At 33.3% G+C, this 13,827-nt stretch overlaps 1 protein-coding gene across 1 annotated transcript; it reads left to right on the plus strand.

Annotated features, from left to right (window-relative positions):
• Positions 1 to 10,662: 10,662 nt before the first annotated feature.
• Positions 10,663 to 11,370, plus strand: LOC112098974. Its single transcript, XM_024186003.1, has one exon. It carries the CDS (start codon positions 10,663 to 10,665, stop codon positions 11,368 to 11,370), a length of 708 nt encoding a protein of 235 aa, XP_024041771.1.
• The last annotated feature ends 2,457 nt before the right edge of the window (positions 11,371 to 13,827 follow it).

Raw genomic sequence — 13,827 nt, forward strand, 5'->3', positions numbered from 1 at the left:
TATGTATTAACTCTAAGATTATAAGAATTTTAGCTATTTTCATTTTTATAGTAATTTAACAATAAGATTTAGGGTCTGTTTGGGATTACTTTTAGTAGGCCTAAAAGTGATTTTAAAAATCTAAAAGTTAGTTTTAGAGTTTGGTAAAAAAAAATCAAAATCACTTTTGTCAAAATCAGCCCCTCCTACAGCTGATTTTGAAAAGCAATGAAGGAGTACCTTTTAAATTCTGATTTTGAGAATCAATTTTATCATTTAATACAATTCCATAAATATCCTTAAAATTATTACCTAAACCCAAAATTATTCTTATTGAAATTGGAAACAAAATAAATATTTTAATAAATTTGTATTATAATTCATCAATATAAATTTATTACTATCAATTTGTTGGTCAAATTATTATTAAATTTGTTTCACTATATTATTAATTTAATTATCAATTGTTTTAAGATAAAAAATAAAAAAGTAAATCAATAAATTATAAATTTTATTTTTAGTAAAAATTATTATAATACACGATTAAAAATATTATATGTATATCTTTTTATATGTATAAATAAATTTTATCTTATATTATGTATATTTTAGTCATTTATTTTATTTTAGCAGTTTAACAGTAAAATTTACCAAACGTCCATAATTACTTTCAAAATTCATAGCACTTCTTAAAACAAAATTTACCAAACACTTAACTGATTCTCTTCACAACTGATTATTTCTACAGCACAGCTAACAGCAATTATTTTAAAAGTTACAGAATTCGTAAACTGACCCTTAGAGTCCATTCAGGATTGCTTTTGGGAGGCTTAAAAATAATTTTGAAAAGTTAAAAGCTAATTTTGGTATTTGCTAAATATTTTTAAAAATTACTTTTGGTAAAATCACCCCATCCTACAGCAAATTTTGCAAAGTAGAGAAGAAATAGCTTTTCAAAATCTACTTTTAAGAATCATTTTTATACTTAGTACGATTCCGTATAAATCCTCATATTTATTATTAAAATCCAAAATTCTCTCTAGTAATTAGGAAATAAAATCACTAACTTTAAAGGGATTATTTTTATTACCAATTATATGGAGATAAAAAAATTAAAAAAATAAAATTAATATTATAAAATATTTATTTTAGATATCAACTATTATATATATACAAAAAAAGTATTTTATATACATATTTATAGATGCGTAAATAAATTTTATTTACTATAATGTTTAATTCAGTCATTTACATTCTTACGTCAGTTTAATAGTAAGATTTACTAAACATATATAACTACTTTTAAAACTTAAAGCACTTTTGAAAATAAGTTCTGCAAAACATTTAACTTATTCTCTTCACAGCTAATTATTTTTATAGCACAACTACTAATAATTATTTTAAAAGATATAGTATTATTAAACCGACTCTTTCCAAACATATATGGCTACCTTTAAAACTCACATCATTTTTAAAAATAAAATTTATCAAACACTTAACTGATTATCTTCAGATTTAATTATTTGTGTAGTATAAGTAACAACAATTATTTTACAAACAACAATATTATCAAACTAGCTCTGAGTTACAATTCAAGCTTTCAATCTCAAATTATTTTAGAAACAACAGTATTATCAAACTAGCTCTGAGTTACAATTCAAGCTTTCAATCTCAAATGATACATCAAATATTTTTTTAGAACAATTCTAATTTATTCTTAATTTGGTAGCAATTAATTAAACATTTAAACTTGATCCTAAAGTTGTATACTATAATTTTCTTCACTTTATAGGTTGTTGAGGTGAACAAATTAAACGACCTAAGAAGAAGTGGGTGATAAAGCAATGGAACTAGTCATAGATGCAGCCAATTGATAACCACAGATGTCAGAGAAGACAATTATGACGCATAAAATATGCCCGTGTTCATCATCAAGTCAATAATTATTCAGAACAACTCGATATTTTATTTCTGTAATTAGTATATCCTAAAGTCCACTTATCATTTCTGTCCTCATTTTTATAACTACAATCGGTTTAATTATTAGCTCTAGTTAGTTTTATTTTAAATTATCTCTATTTGACATTATTATCCTAATATTCAAGAATATATGTGAGTTTTAACATATAAGACCCTTCTAATTTTTTGACAAATAAATTATATTACATTAACAATTAGGTTATTGAGAAGGAGTTAAAAAATTGATTTGTGGTTTATCCATCCCTCTACCTTTTTTAAAATTAAAAAAAAAAAAGGATTAACGACAATGTTATAATGGTAAAAGAATATGTATTTCTGACTTTCAGTTGCATTTTTATGGGAGGAATGTAATAGGCAACTAAAAAAATGGGGGATTAGTGGAAAAAATGAGAAAACAAGGAGGACCTAAGTGTCATTCACCTTTTTTTAATATCTATTTATTTCCGTTATAAAGCCAATTGTCTTGATTAAGGCGTTAATTAATTGATTGCTTTTCATGACTTTTCAATATGGTAACCGATCGTTGATGAGGATTCGTCATTTCTTTTTTTTTTTTTTTTGAGAAATATGGAAATTTCATTAATTAGAAATAACAGACAAATAAGGATTTAACTAAAGAGATGGAACATGACTCCACTCTCCAAAGCCTGACAAAGAACCCCCCACCCTTGCAGCAACATGGGCAGTAGTGTTCGCAGACCTTTGAACAAAAGAGAACCTAACATCTCCTATAGAATGAGACAAAGCTCTACAATCATCAAGAATAAGGCCATAGCCATTTGGACAAGAATAATTCTTTGTGAGAGCTTTAAAAACCTGAAAACAGTCCATCTCAACCACAATACAAGACAGCTGACGAGCCTTAATCCAACTTAGGACTTCGCGCACTCCCCGAGTGAAATTGCAAAACATATGAAGGCGTGATTGGTTGCTCTTTAATATGGTAACAGATCGTTGATGAGGATTTGTCCTTTCAAACAAAAAATAATAACAAACATGAATGAATTTGGCTATAAATTTAAAGTGGTCAAAAGGGGAGTCGCAAGCGACATTATTTTAGACGCAATTCCAATTACGAAGAAACAAAAAGAATGGTTTCTTTCAGCCAAAAAATGCTATTGCTTAGTCTTATTATTTCATCGATGTGTATGATGAGCAACGCCGTTCGTAGAAGGCAAGTAAACATCACAAATAAAGTAGGAAAGAATGTTTTAGTACGTTGCCGGTCCAAGAATGATGATCTCCATGAGCATTTGCTGCGTAATGATCAGACCTACTCATTTTCATTCAAACATAACATTTTTCGAACTACACTATTCTTCTGCAGATTTACATGGGATGACAAGCTGCATTGCTTCAACATCTATGATGCCCATAGGGATGCCTGCACTAATTGTAACTGGAGTTTTTTTACAGATGGTCCCTGTTTGGCCGAGACTCCAAAGAACAAGACTACGTGTTTTATCTACCATTAGTATCTATCTTTATTCTTTTGTCTTACCGGTATAGCTCTATTGGCTGTGAATGTGGTTTGCATCTGTAGTCATCTATGTTCGAGTAACAAATCTTCTTAATATTAAAAGAACTATATGTACTTTTGAAAATTATATATGTGGTAAATTTTTTATCAATCAATAAAACTCGGCTCCGTCTAAAATGCACCTGTCACACCATGCCCCACTTTTTTGTCTTTTTCAGAAGCAACCATCGGATGAGATCAGAATAAATGTTAAGATGCGAAAGATGACATATGGTTAAACAGGTCAAGCAGGTAATGAAAAGGTAACTATTTGTGTAACAAATCTCAAGTTAGATTAGGCTCTTAGGAGTCGACTCAATAGTCATCAGCAGTAATACTTACTTAAATTAGATGGCATATTATTAAAGGAAATAAAATCGTTTCACTCTGTTTGCCTTCATAACAAACCGAAACTCAAACCAAAATTTCTTTGATCCATTAACCATAATAATGTGAGGTGGAAAAATATTGTATTCTTTTTCTTTAATCAAATGATTTTTGAGAAATAAAAAACTTGATATTAGTAGCAATTTGTATTTCAGATTAGACTAAAGATGTTGCAGTAATGTTGTTGTCAATGACAAGGAGAAAATACTTTCATATTGATAACAATGACTAAAGTTAGAAAACAAGTAATGAGAATTTCGCTAATGTAATGACACATGGATAGAAATAAGAATTCATTTTTAAAAAAACTGGCTTGTAAGAAGTAGAAGTCTAAGTCCTTGTGAATCCACCGATGTCTACAGGGTATAAGGAGATCAAATACTTATAAGCCCACCAATGTAGACGGCAGTTCATATTCTGGCTAGGTGACATACCAAGATCACGAGGCCAGGACCAGCAATAGTGAGGGTCGTCCCCAAAGAAAGAACCTGCCCTGATACTAACCACATGTCAATTAAGTTGTTGCAGTTAATGACGAAACTGTTTACAAATAAACATGCTCTCAGGTTTCCTCTATCCAAAAACACCATTCATTCTTGATGTTGGATAGAAAAAAAAATCATGAGAAAAAAAATTTTCATGTGCTGGATTTTTCTCCAGGCAAAATTCCCATTCTTGCTTCCAAATCTGCCTATCGCAATACAATGCTGGCCACATTCTCATAATTAAATTCGACGATCAATGTGCATAACCCATGTATTTTCAAATTTGTATTTACATTAACGGCCTATCATTTAGAAACTCAATAATCTCCCACGTTTAGTTTGGTGTACCACTACCAGTTGCATAATTGAAATCCCCATGGAGTGATTACTATTGAGTGGCTTCAACAAACGAATGTCCTTGAATCCGAATTCTCAACTTGTCGTTGCTCGAGTTACTGTCCCCCAGACTTAAGCAATTAGAGCTGCTTCTGATTAGTCGCCGATGGCCGTTTAGAAACTCAATAATCTCCCACGTTTAGTTTGGTGTACCACTACCAGTTGCATAATTGAAATCCCCATGGAGTGATTACTATTGAGTGGCTTCAACAAACGAATGTCCTTGAATCCGAATTCTCAACTTGTCGTTGCTCGAGTTACTGTCCCCCAGACTTAAGCAATTAGAGCTGCTTCTGATTAGTCGCCGATGGCCGTCAAATTTTCCATTAATATTAAAGTTTGGGAAAAGGACAGTGAGCCCCTAACATTTAGAAAAAATGATATAAAATTTCTTAACGTTTCAAAAAAAAACATATAACCCTCGTTTTATTAATAAATTTTGTTTTTTTTAATAGTAAATTTATTTTTAATTTATAATTACTGTTATGTCCCTATAATAAATAAATTAACATATTGACGTAAGACATGTCATGTGTATAATGAAATCAACAACTTTTATTTAAAACTTAAAATTAAGATATAATTACCTTTGCCTCAATTATTCATTATTTTTAGAGTGAGTTTTAATTTTATACATTATTCATCATTTTTTATTGGGAATGGTATATTGATAATTTAGAGTGAATAACTTGGGCAAAAGATAATTATATCTCAATTTTAAGTTTTAAATAAAAAGTTATTCATTTCATTAGATACGTTATTGACGACATGTTGGAGGTTAATATATTGATTTATTTATTATAAAAAAATAAAAATAATTATAAATTAAAAATAAATTTATTGTTAAAATAAATTGAATTTACTAACAAAAATGAAGGTTATATGTTTTTTTTTTTGAAATATTAAAGAATTATATATCCTTTTTTTCTCAAACGTTAGGGTTCAGAGTCTTTTTTCCTTAAAGTTTTGCAGAACGCATAACCAATTCGCTACAACCGGTTTGCATGGTAGCCTGCCTGCACATCATTAATTCCATGATAAAATCACAGCCATTGGATTAAAGTAACTAAAATCAGACGACTAGACTGAATATGGACAAAAAGCGGGGTACAATACTCAAGGGACACCGTACTTGGACCCATTCAAATCTATATATTAGGATATTTGTTGATTTTTATTTCACGTATATATAGGTATCATGCTATACGTCCACAAAATTTTGACATGCTATCCATTGTAACATTGTACAAGAGTCTAGATAAATTTTATGCCTCACTGGTATTATTCTAAATGAGCCAATCCAAGTGTTTATTCCACTCTTCAATATATTTTCCTTGTTTTATATAAGTTCAATTCCATATCTAAAATAAAATAGATTTAAGAAACAGAAATTTGAATCTTTATAAAATGGCCATAATTTTCTTCGCAATCAAAAAATAAAATCTGGATTAGGGGTGGGCACAGTTCGGTTCAGTTCGGTTTGAATCGAAATTAAGTAGAACCGATTTAAATTGGTTATTTTATAAAAAGAACCGAATAAGAATCGAACTCAATAAGAACCAAACTCAAAAAAATCTTTTCGGATCGGTTCGGTTCGGTTCGGTTTTTTCGGTTCTGGGCCTATTAAGCCTATTTTGAATTTTCAAATTTTTAGCCCATTGGGCCTCATAAATGTAATAATTTTTTTCAACAATTAGTTCATCATAATTTCATTACAAATATTAACAATAAATATAAAATATTCAAAACACATTTTATCACTAATATCTTACTAACTACTAATAAGGTACTCACAAAATATAAAATATTAAAATTTCAAAATACATAAACAAACTCCAATACTCCATCTACATAAACATAATCATAATGTTGTAAAGACAAATAAAAATAACAACAATTACAACTTACAACACAAAATAAAAAGAAAATTTAGAAACAAACGCCAACAATATTCTCCCATCTTCATCAATATCAACATCAACTTTAGGCATTTTCCAACTCAATATTTGGATCTATAAAAAAAAATTTAACACATGTTGATTTGAATAAAATCTAAAATTAATTCGGTTTTTCAGTTCGGTTTTTCGGTTCAGCTAAGTGAACCGAATACCGAACCAACATTTCGGTTTTTTTTACAAATGATATATTTCAGTTTTTTTTTAAAATAAAAACTTATCCGAATTAGAAAAAACTGCTGGTTCGATTCGGTATTTTTAAGACCACAGTTTTTTTGCCCCCCCTAATCTGGATCTTCTTGTAACATACTATATTCGCCACATCCAATATCTCTGTTTAGTATAATTTTTTAAGTAAAAATTTTGTTAGTAGAACTTTTACAAGTTGAGCTTTTACTCAAAAAAAATTAATTGTTTGGTTGTAAATAAGAGCTTTTATTAGAAATTACAAAATTACTTTAATATGCAAACTTTTTAAAGTTATGTTATGAAAAGTATAAAATAAGATTATCAAATAAATAGATGATATTTTAATATTTAAAAAAAAACTTTTTAATCTCTACTCTCAAAAGCTCAAAATTTGAGATTTTACTAGTATAATTAAAATAGCTTACTTAATTCTAAAAAATTCTACTAAAAAGACAACCAAACAACAACAAAAATTTCTATAAGAGTTTATAAAATTAAATAAATACTTATAATTATTGGATAAGTCGTACCAAACAGCCAATCTATTAAAGATCCAGCTTTCCCAAACTTAGGAAGGACCAGCAAAAATCTACTAATTTGGCCACTTTATTCTAATTAAAACAGACAATATTACAATTTTCCTTGAAAGTACTGCATGGTGTCGTCAATATCTTATTAAAATATCGTACTGTTTAAATATTCTTTCAATCCCTTCAATTCAAGATAATTATTAAATTAGTATCAATACTTTAACAAATTGCCCAAATGGTCAGTTTTTATTGTTCTATTTTGTTTAAATCTAATTGATTATCATCTATTTATTTACGTCTTGCATTTCAAAATTGTTTGAATTTTAAATTATATCATATAGAAACACTATCTTACTGTTAAAGACTTAAGCTTTTTAAGCAATTCGTAATTTTTTGAAAATATGAAGACTAAGTGAATAATTAACTCAAATTCGCTGAACAATTAACTCAAACTATATATTAAAGACTAAAAAAAGCATTTATCCTAACTATACCAAAATGGAAGAACCAGAATGGATTTGGCTATAGAAATACATAGACGGAAATTAAGGCCAAGCCAATCGCAGCTTAACCTGAACGTGTACATGCCCATTTAAAGTGAGGGGGTAGTTGCAAATTTCCTGCACACACAACTAAAAATCAAGAATGGCTTCTTTAACCAAAATATTGATGTTACTTAGTCTTGTTGTTTCATTTATGTGTATGATGAGCAACGCCGCTTCTGATCGCCCCGTGAAGCATGTTAATATCATAAATAAAATAGGAAAAGATTTTATAATGCGTTGCCAGTCGAAAGATGATGATCTTGGTGAACGCGTGCTGCATAACGAGGAGACATTTTCCTTTTCATTCAGGACTGCAGTTTTCAAACGTACTCTATTCTTCTGCAGATTTACATGGGATGGCCAGTTGCATTGGTTCGACATCTATGATGCCGGGAGAGATGGCTGCAATGATTGTACCTGGAGTATATTACCAAATGGTCCCTGTTTAGCTGCGACTCGTCTTAATCATGCTATTTGTTATCAGTATCATTAATTAATAATTAGCTTCCGTATGAATTATCTTGATACAAAATAAAACTCTATAATGTTTAGCAGGTAAAACCTTTTTCTTTTGGTTGATGCGAGAGGTTTGAGTTCGAGGTTCAGATCCATTAGATTGTGTAAGTGTCAGTCTGTTTAGTTGGTAAAATAATTTCTTCGATGATACAAGAGATTAATTTGTTTATGTAATAAAGTCAAAATTTAGAATTTTTTTTTTCCTAGTAGTCAAAAGGCTACTTGTTATGGTCCGAGCACTCGGAATCCAAAATTTACAAATATTTTTTACTCTAAACATGACGCAAATATTTGCAGCTATGATCAGTTTTGTCTTGTCTCCCTGACAAGTTAAGTTTTCGTTTCTTTTACTTTCTTTATTTTCTAGACTCACGTTTCCCTTGCTCCATTTGGAGCATCAATGACGACCATAAACCCTAGAAAACCACCGGACGTGAATGAGACTTATGCTGCTTTGTCTATTGAAGAAGAAGATGAGGGGGGTCTTATAATCACGGGTGAAGATGTTGAAGATGGGAGAGATGGAAGGATTGATTTTCGATATTGCTTGGTGGGAAGATTCTTAACGGACAAGGTTATCAATTTTCCGGCTATGAAAAATACAATGGCAGCTCTCTGGCGGCCGGGGAAAGGGATTTGTATTAAGTATTTATCACCCACATTATTCCTATTTCAATTTTTTCATGAAATTGACATTAGGAGAGTTCTTGAATCAGGACCTTGGACGTTTGACCAACACATATTACTTGTCAAGCGATTGGGCGAATTAGAACAACCTCATGCCGTGCCGTTATACCACACATCTTTCTGGATCCAGATTTATAATTTACCGATCGACTTTCTTTCGGAAAAGGTGTTGCAGAATATCAGAGACTATATTGGTGAATTTCAGGCATCCGACGAGAATAATTTAATGGGTGTTTGGAGAAATTATATGTGTATAAGGGTGTCTATTGATGTTAGGAAGCCTCTTAAGCGCCGCATGCGACTGAAGAAATCAGGTGGAGAGTGGTTTTGGATAGATTTCAAGTATGAGCATCTCCAAGTTTTTTGTTTCATATGTGGATTGCTGGGTCATACCGAAGGCAATGCCCGTCCTTATACGATTGTCCTGAAGGTGACATCATAAAACCTTATGGGCAGTGGATGAAGGCACCCATAAGACGAAATAACGTAAATTCCGGTGAGAGGTGGTTGTGTTCGGGGCCACCGGAGATGGGGGAAGCGAAAGATGGCAATAGCATTGAATCCGCGGATGTAATGAAAGTTAATTCCTTTCCTCACACAAAATCAGGAATTACGATATCTACTGATCAAGTGGATGGCGAAATTGAGCGGGTCATACCGAAGGCAATGCCCGTCCTTATACGATTGTGCTGAAGGTGACATCATAAAACCTTATGGGCAGTGGATGAAGGCGCCCATAAGACGAAATAACTTGAATTCCGGTGAGAGGTGGTTGCGTTCGGGGCCACCGGAGATAGGGGAAGCGAAAGATGGCAATAGCATTGAATCCGCGAATGTAATGAAAGTTGATTCCTTTCCTCACACAAAATCAGGAATTACAATATCTACTGGTCAAGTGGATGGCGAAATTGAGCGGATCATGTGGGCTAATAAGGCATCTCATGACTTGGTGCCAACTAATAGTCAATTCAAGAATAAAGGAAAGAACGTAATTGGCGCTGGATTTGCACAGAAGGAGGAAGTGGGTTTGGAAATGGGACTTATTATTTTACAGGCTAAGAGGAGAAGATCTGACCTTGGGCTGGAGGAGAATTTGGGCCTTCAAAGTGATACTTCTACTATGATGAAGGGAATGGTGATTCCAAAAAATGGTTTAGCGGTGGGTCATGTAGATCAGGCCCACCGAACCCAATGAGTATCCTTAGTTGGAACTGTCGTGGGCTGGGCCACCTACGGACAGTTCAAGTGTTGACAAAATTGGTCAAACACAAGAGGCCTTTTGTTGTTTTTTTTATGGAAACGCTAAGTTATAGAAATCAGCTGGAATAACTTAGAAGTAAATTGGGCTTCGAAAATTTGTTTGTTGTGGATCGAGTTGGGCGCAGAGGTGGATTGGCTTTGTTTTGGGATGTCAAGACTGAAGCTCGTTTAATTAAATGTGCAAAGAATTTTATAGATATAGAGATTGGTGGAGCGGGTTCGGGTCATTGGAGAATGACTGGCTATTATGAGTATCCGGAATCAGCAAGAAGCCGCGATTCATGGAATCTTCTACGCTATCTAGCTACAATTTCCTCTCTTCCTTGGGTATGCTTAAGGGACTTCAATGATCTCCGTTCAAATTCTGAGAAACGAGGGAGGCGAGCTCAACCCAACTGGAAGCTTAATGGGTTTCGGGAGGCAGTGGCTGATGCGGGTTTGGTGGATTTGGGGATGGAGGGCTACCAATTCACTTGGGAACGGGGTAGGGGGACATCAAAATGGGTTGAGGAGCGCTTAGATCGGGTTCTTGCTAATAGGGCTTGGTGTAGCTTATTTCCGACAGCCAAGGTTTGGAGTTTGGAGGCCTCATGCTTCGACCACTTACCAATTTTTCTGGATCCAAAACCATCGACTCCAATTCCTCGGCACAATCTTTTTCGTTTTGAGAATTTGTGGATGAGAGAATCAGAGTATGAGGACATAATTGGTAGGAGCTGGAGCTCTACTGCTGGTTTACCAATTCAACAGAAGCTCAATGTCTGTGGTGTGGATTTGCTGAATTGGGGGGGGAAGTTAGTTCGGGATTTCAGAAATCGTATTGCAGGCTACAAGAAAAAGATGAATGTGTTACGGGGTAGAAAAGACCAAGAGGGGCTGGAAGCTTTCACTGAAGCCCGAAAACAGTTCAACGAACTACTTCGCAGTCACGAAGTTTACTAGAAACAGATAGCTAAGTTGCTTTGGCTCAAGGAGGGAGACTTGAATTCCCAAGTCTTTCATGCTACAGCCTCAACGAAGAAGAAGAAAAATACTATTGAGAGGCTGCGAAATAACCAGGGTATGTGCGTTTTGAATACTCTTGAGCTTGATGATTTAATTGTTGAGCATTTTCAGAAACTATTTTCTTCTGGAGGATGTCTTTGTGATCCAGTAGTATATTGTATTGAGCCTAGTGTTACTGAGTTACATAATCAATTGTTGTTGGAGCCGTTTACGGCTGTTGATGTTAAGGAGGCGTTATTTAGCATGCATCCGGATAAATCCCTGAGGCCGGATGGTATGAACCCCGCTTTTTATCAGCAATTTTGGAATATAATTGGGCAAGATGTTACTGATGCGTGTCTAAGTTTTATTTTAACCCGTACCTTTCCTGATGAATTGAATGATACCTTAATTGTATTAATTCCTAAGAAGTTGCAGACTGAAACTTTGACAGACATGCGCCCCATTGCACTGTGTAATGTCTTATACAAAATAGTTGCAAAGATGCTTGCAAATAGAATGAAGCTGGTATTAGACTCGGTCATTTCTGAATCCCATAGTGCATTTGTTCCGGGCATAGCAATCACTGACAATATCCTCATATCGGCTGAAATTGTTCATTTTCTAAAAAGAAATAAGCAAGGAAAAACGGGTACAGCGGCGCTCAAGATTGACATGTCAAAAGCATATGATCGAATTGAATGGGACTTCCTAAAGGCTATGATGATGGGGATGGGGTTTAATGAGGGGAGGGTGGATCTTATTATATTGTGTGTTTCTACAGTGAGCTATAAGGTACTAAGGAATGGGGCGGAAGTGGGGCCGATTATCCCAAATAGAGGGCTTCGATAAGGTGATCCGTTATTTCCTTATTTATTTATTATCTATGCTGAGGGACTTAATTCGTTGATTCGTAATCGGGAAATGGTTGGATTTCTTCATGGGGTTAAAGTGGCTAGGAGTGCACCTACCGTTTCTCACCTATTCTTTGTCGATGATTGTTTCCTGTTCTTTAAAGCTAATCTACATGAGGCCAGAATTATAAAGAGTTTGCCGGCAATCTATGGTGCCGCTTCTGGACAGTAGGTGAATTATCAAAAATCAGCTATATCTTTCAGTGCAAATATGGATGAGGCGTCTAAATGGCAGGTGTGTGAAGTTCTGGAAGTTTCCGCAACTAGTAACCATAGAACCTATTTGGGGATGCCTTCGCAAATTGAAAGAAAGAAGAGTGTCATTTTTAATTTTATTAAAGATAAGATGTGGCAATGGCTGCAAGGGTGGAATCAGAAATTTTTAAGTAGGGCTGGGAAGGAGATCATGTTGAAAACAGTAGTTTGAAAACAGTAGCCCAAGCTATTCACAATTATGCCATGAACATTTACTTGTTACTGGTGGTAAATTTTATAAGCAATTATTATCAATGCCAATGTGCAAGTATACACAACAAGTAATAAAGTGATAAGTATTCAAGATCGTCTCCACAGGGATTAATGTTACTCGAAATGATATAGCACTCACAATAGCGCAACTCAACTTAAAATCGAAGCAAACAATTGTCAAGTAATGTCTATCGTAATCAATGATTGAGATAAGAATTAAATAAAACAATGCCGTAATAAAATGACTAGGTTAAGTGTGTCCAAGATTTAATTGAGATAATGGTAGTTGAATGATCAAACTCTCATTTGGGGTTGACTGTTTTTCATCAAGTTAGTACCAGTTGTTATGACCAATGCTGCAGCACTGGGCAGAGTTTATCTGCATCCTCAGCTTCCGCATATTGGAAGTCTCATACCCTTAAATCTATTAACAATGACCAGTTGCTAATCTACTTATGGTATGGCATTATGGTCTTTAGTCCTTCCACCCTACAAGGTGAACACCTATGTCTAGTGTGTCACAAATCTTAACTTCAAGTGTTGCCCTTATGGGATTCAAGATAACTTAATCCAAGAAACTCGACTTAAGATCAAGTAATACTCTAATAATATCCGCTAAGACATGCTATTTTGCTGCTCTATCTTAACTGAAACTATTAAATGGGTGGTCAACCGAAATAACAGTTATATTCATAAAAACTACTAGAGTATAATGCTACAGCAATGCCATAACAACATATAAGAACAGTCAAGAACCCATTGGATTGTTTGTCACTCAACTACAAGTAAATTTAGTTCATACTCGGAATGAGAAAAGTAAACATAAATATATTGATCAAGGAATACATCAAAACAATTAAAGGAAAAAGAGAAATATAAGTTTAGCACGATGAAAGACAAATAATTCTGCACGAGTCTTCAATGTTACTGAAACAACACTCTCTCGATTTGATCTTCTTCTTCTTTCCTTTGTAATTATTTTGATGATAATTCCCTTGCCGCCTTTCTATGTGGTTCACGCCTCCTTTTTATA

This window comes from Citrus clementina, unplaced genomic scaffold (assembly GCF_000493195.1).
Source record: "Citrus clementina cultivar Clemenules unplaced genomic scaffold, Citrus_clementina_v1.0 scaffold_9, whole genome shotgun sequence".
NCBI lineage: Eukaryota > Viridiplantae > Streptophyta > Magnoliopsida > Sapindales > Rutaceae > Citrus > Citrus x clementina.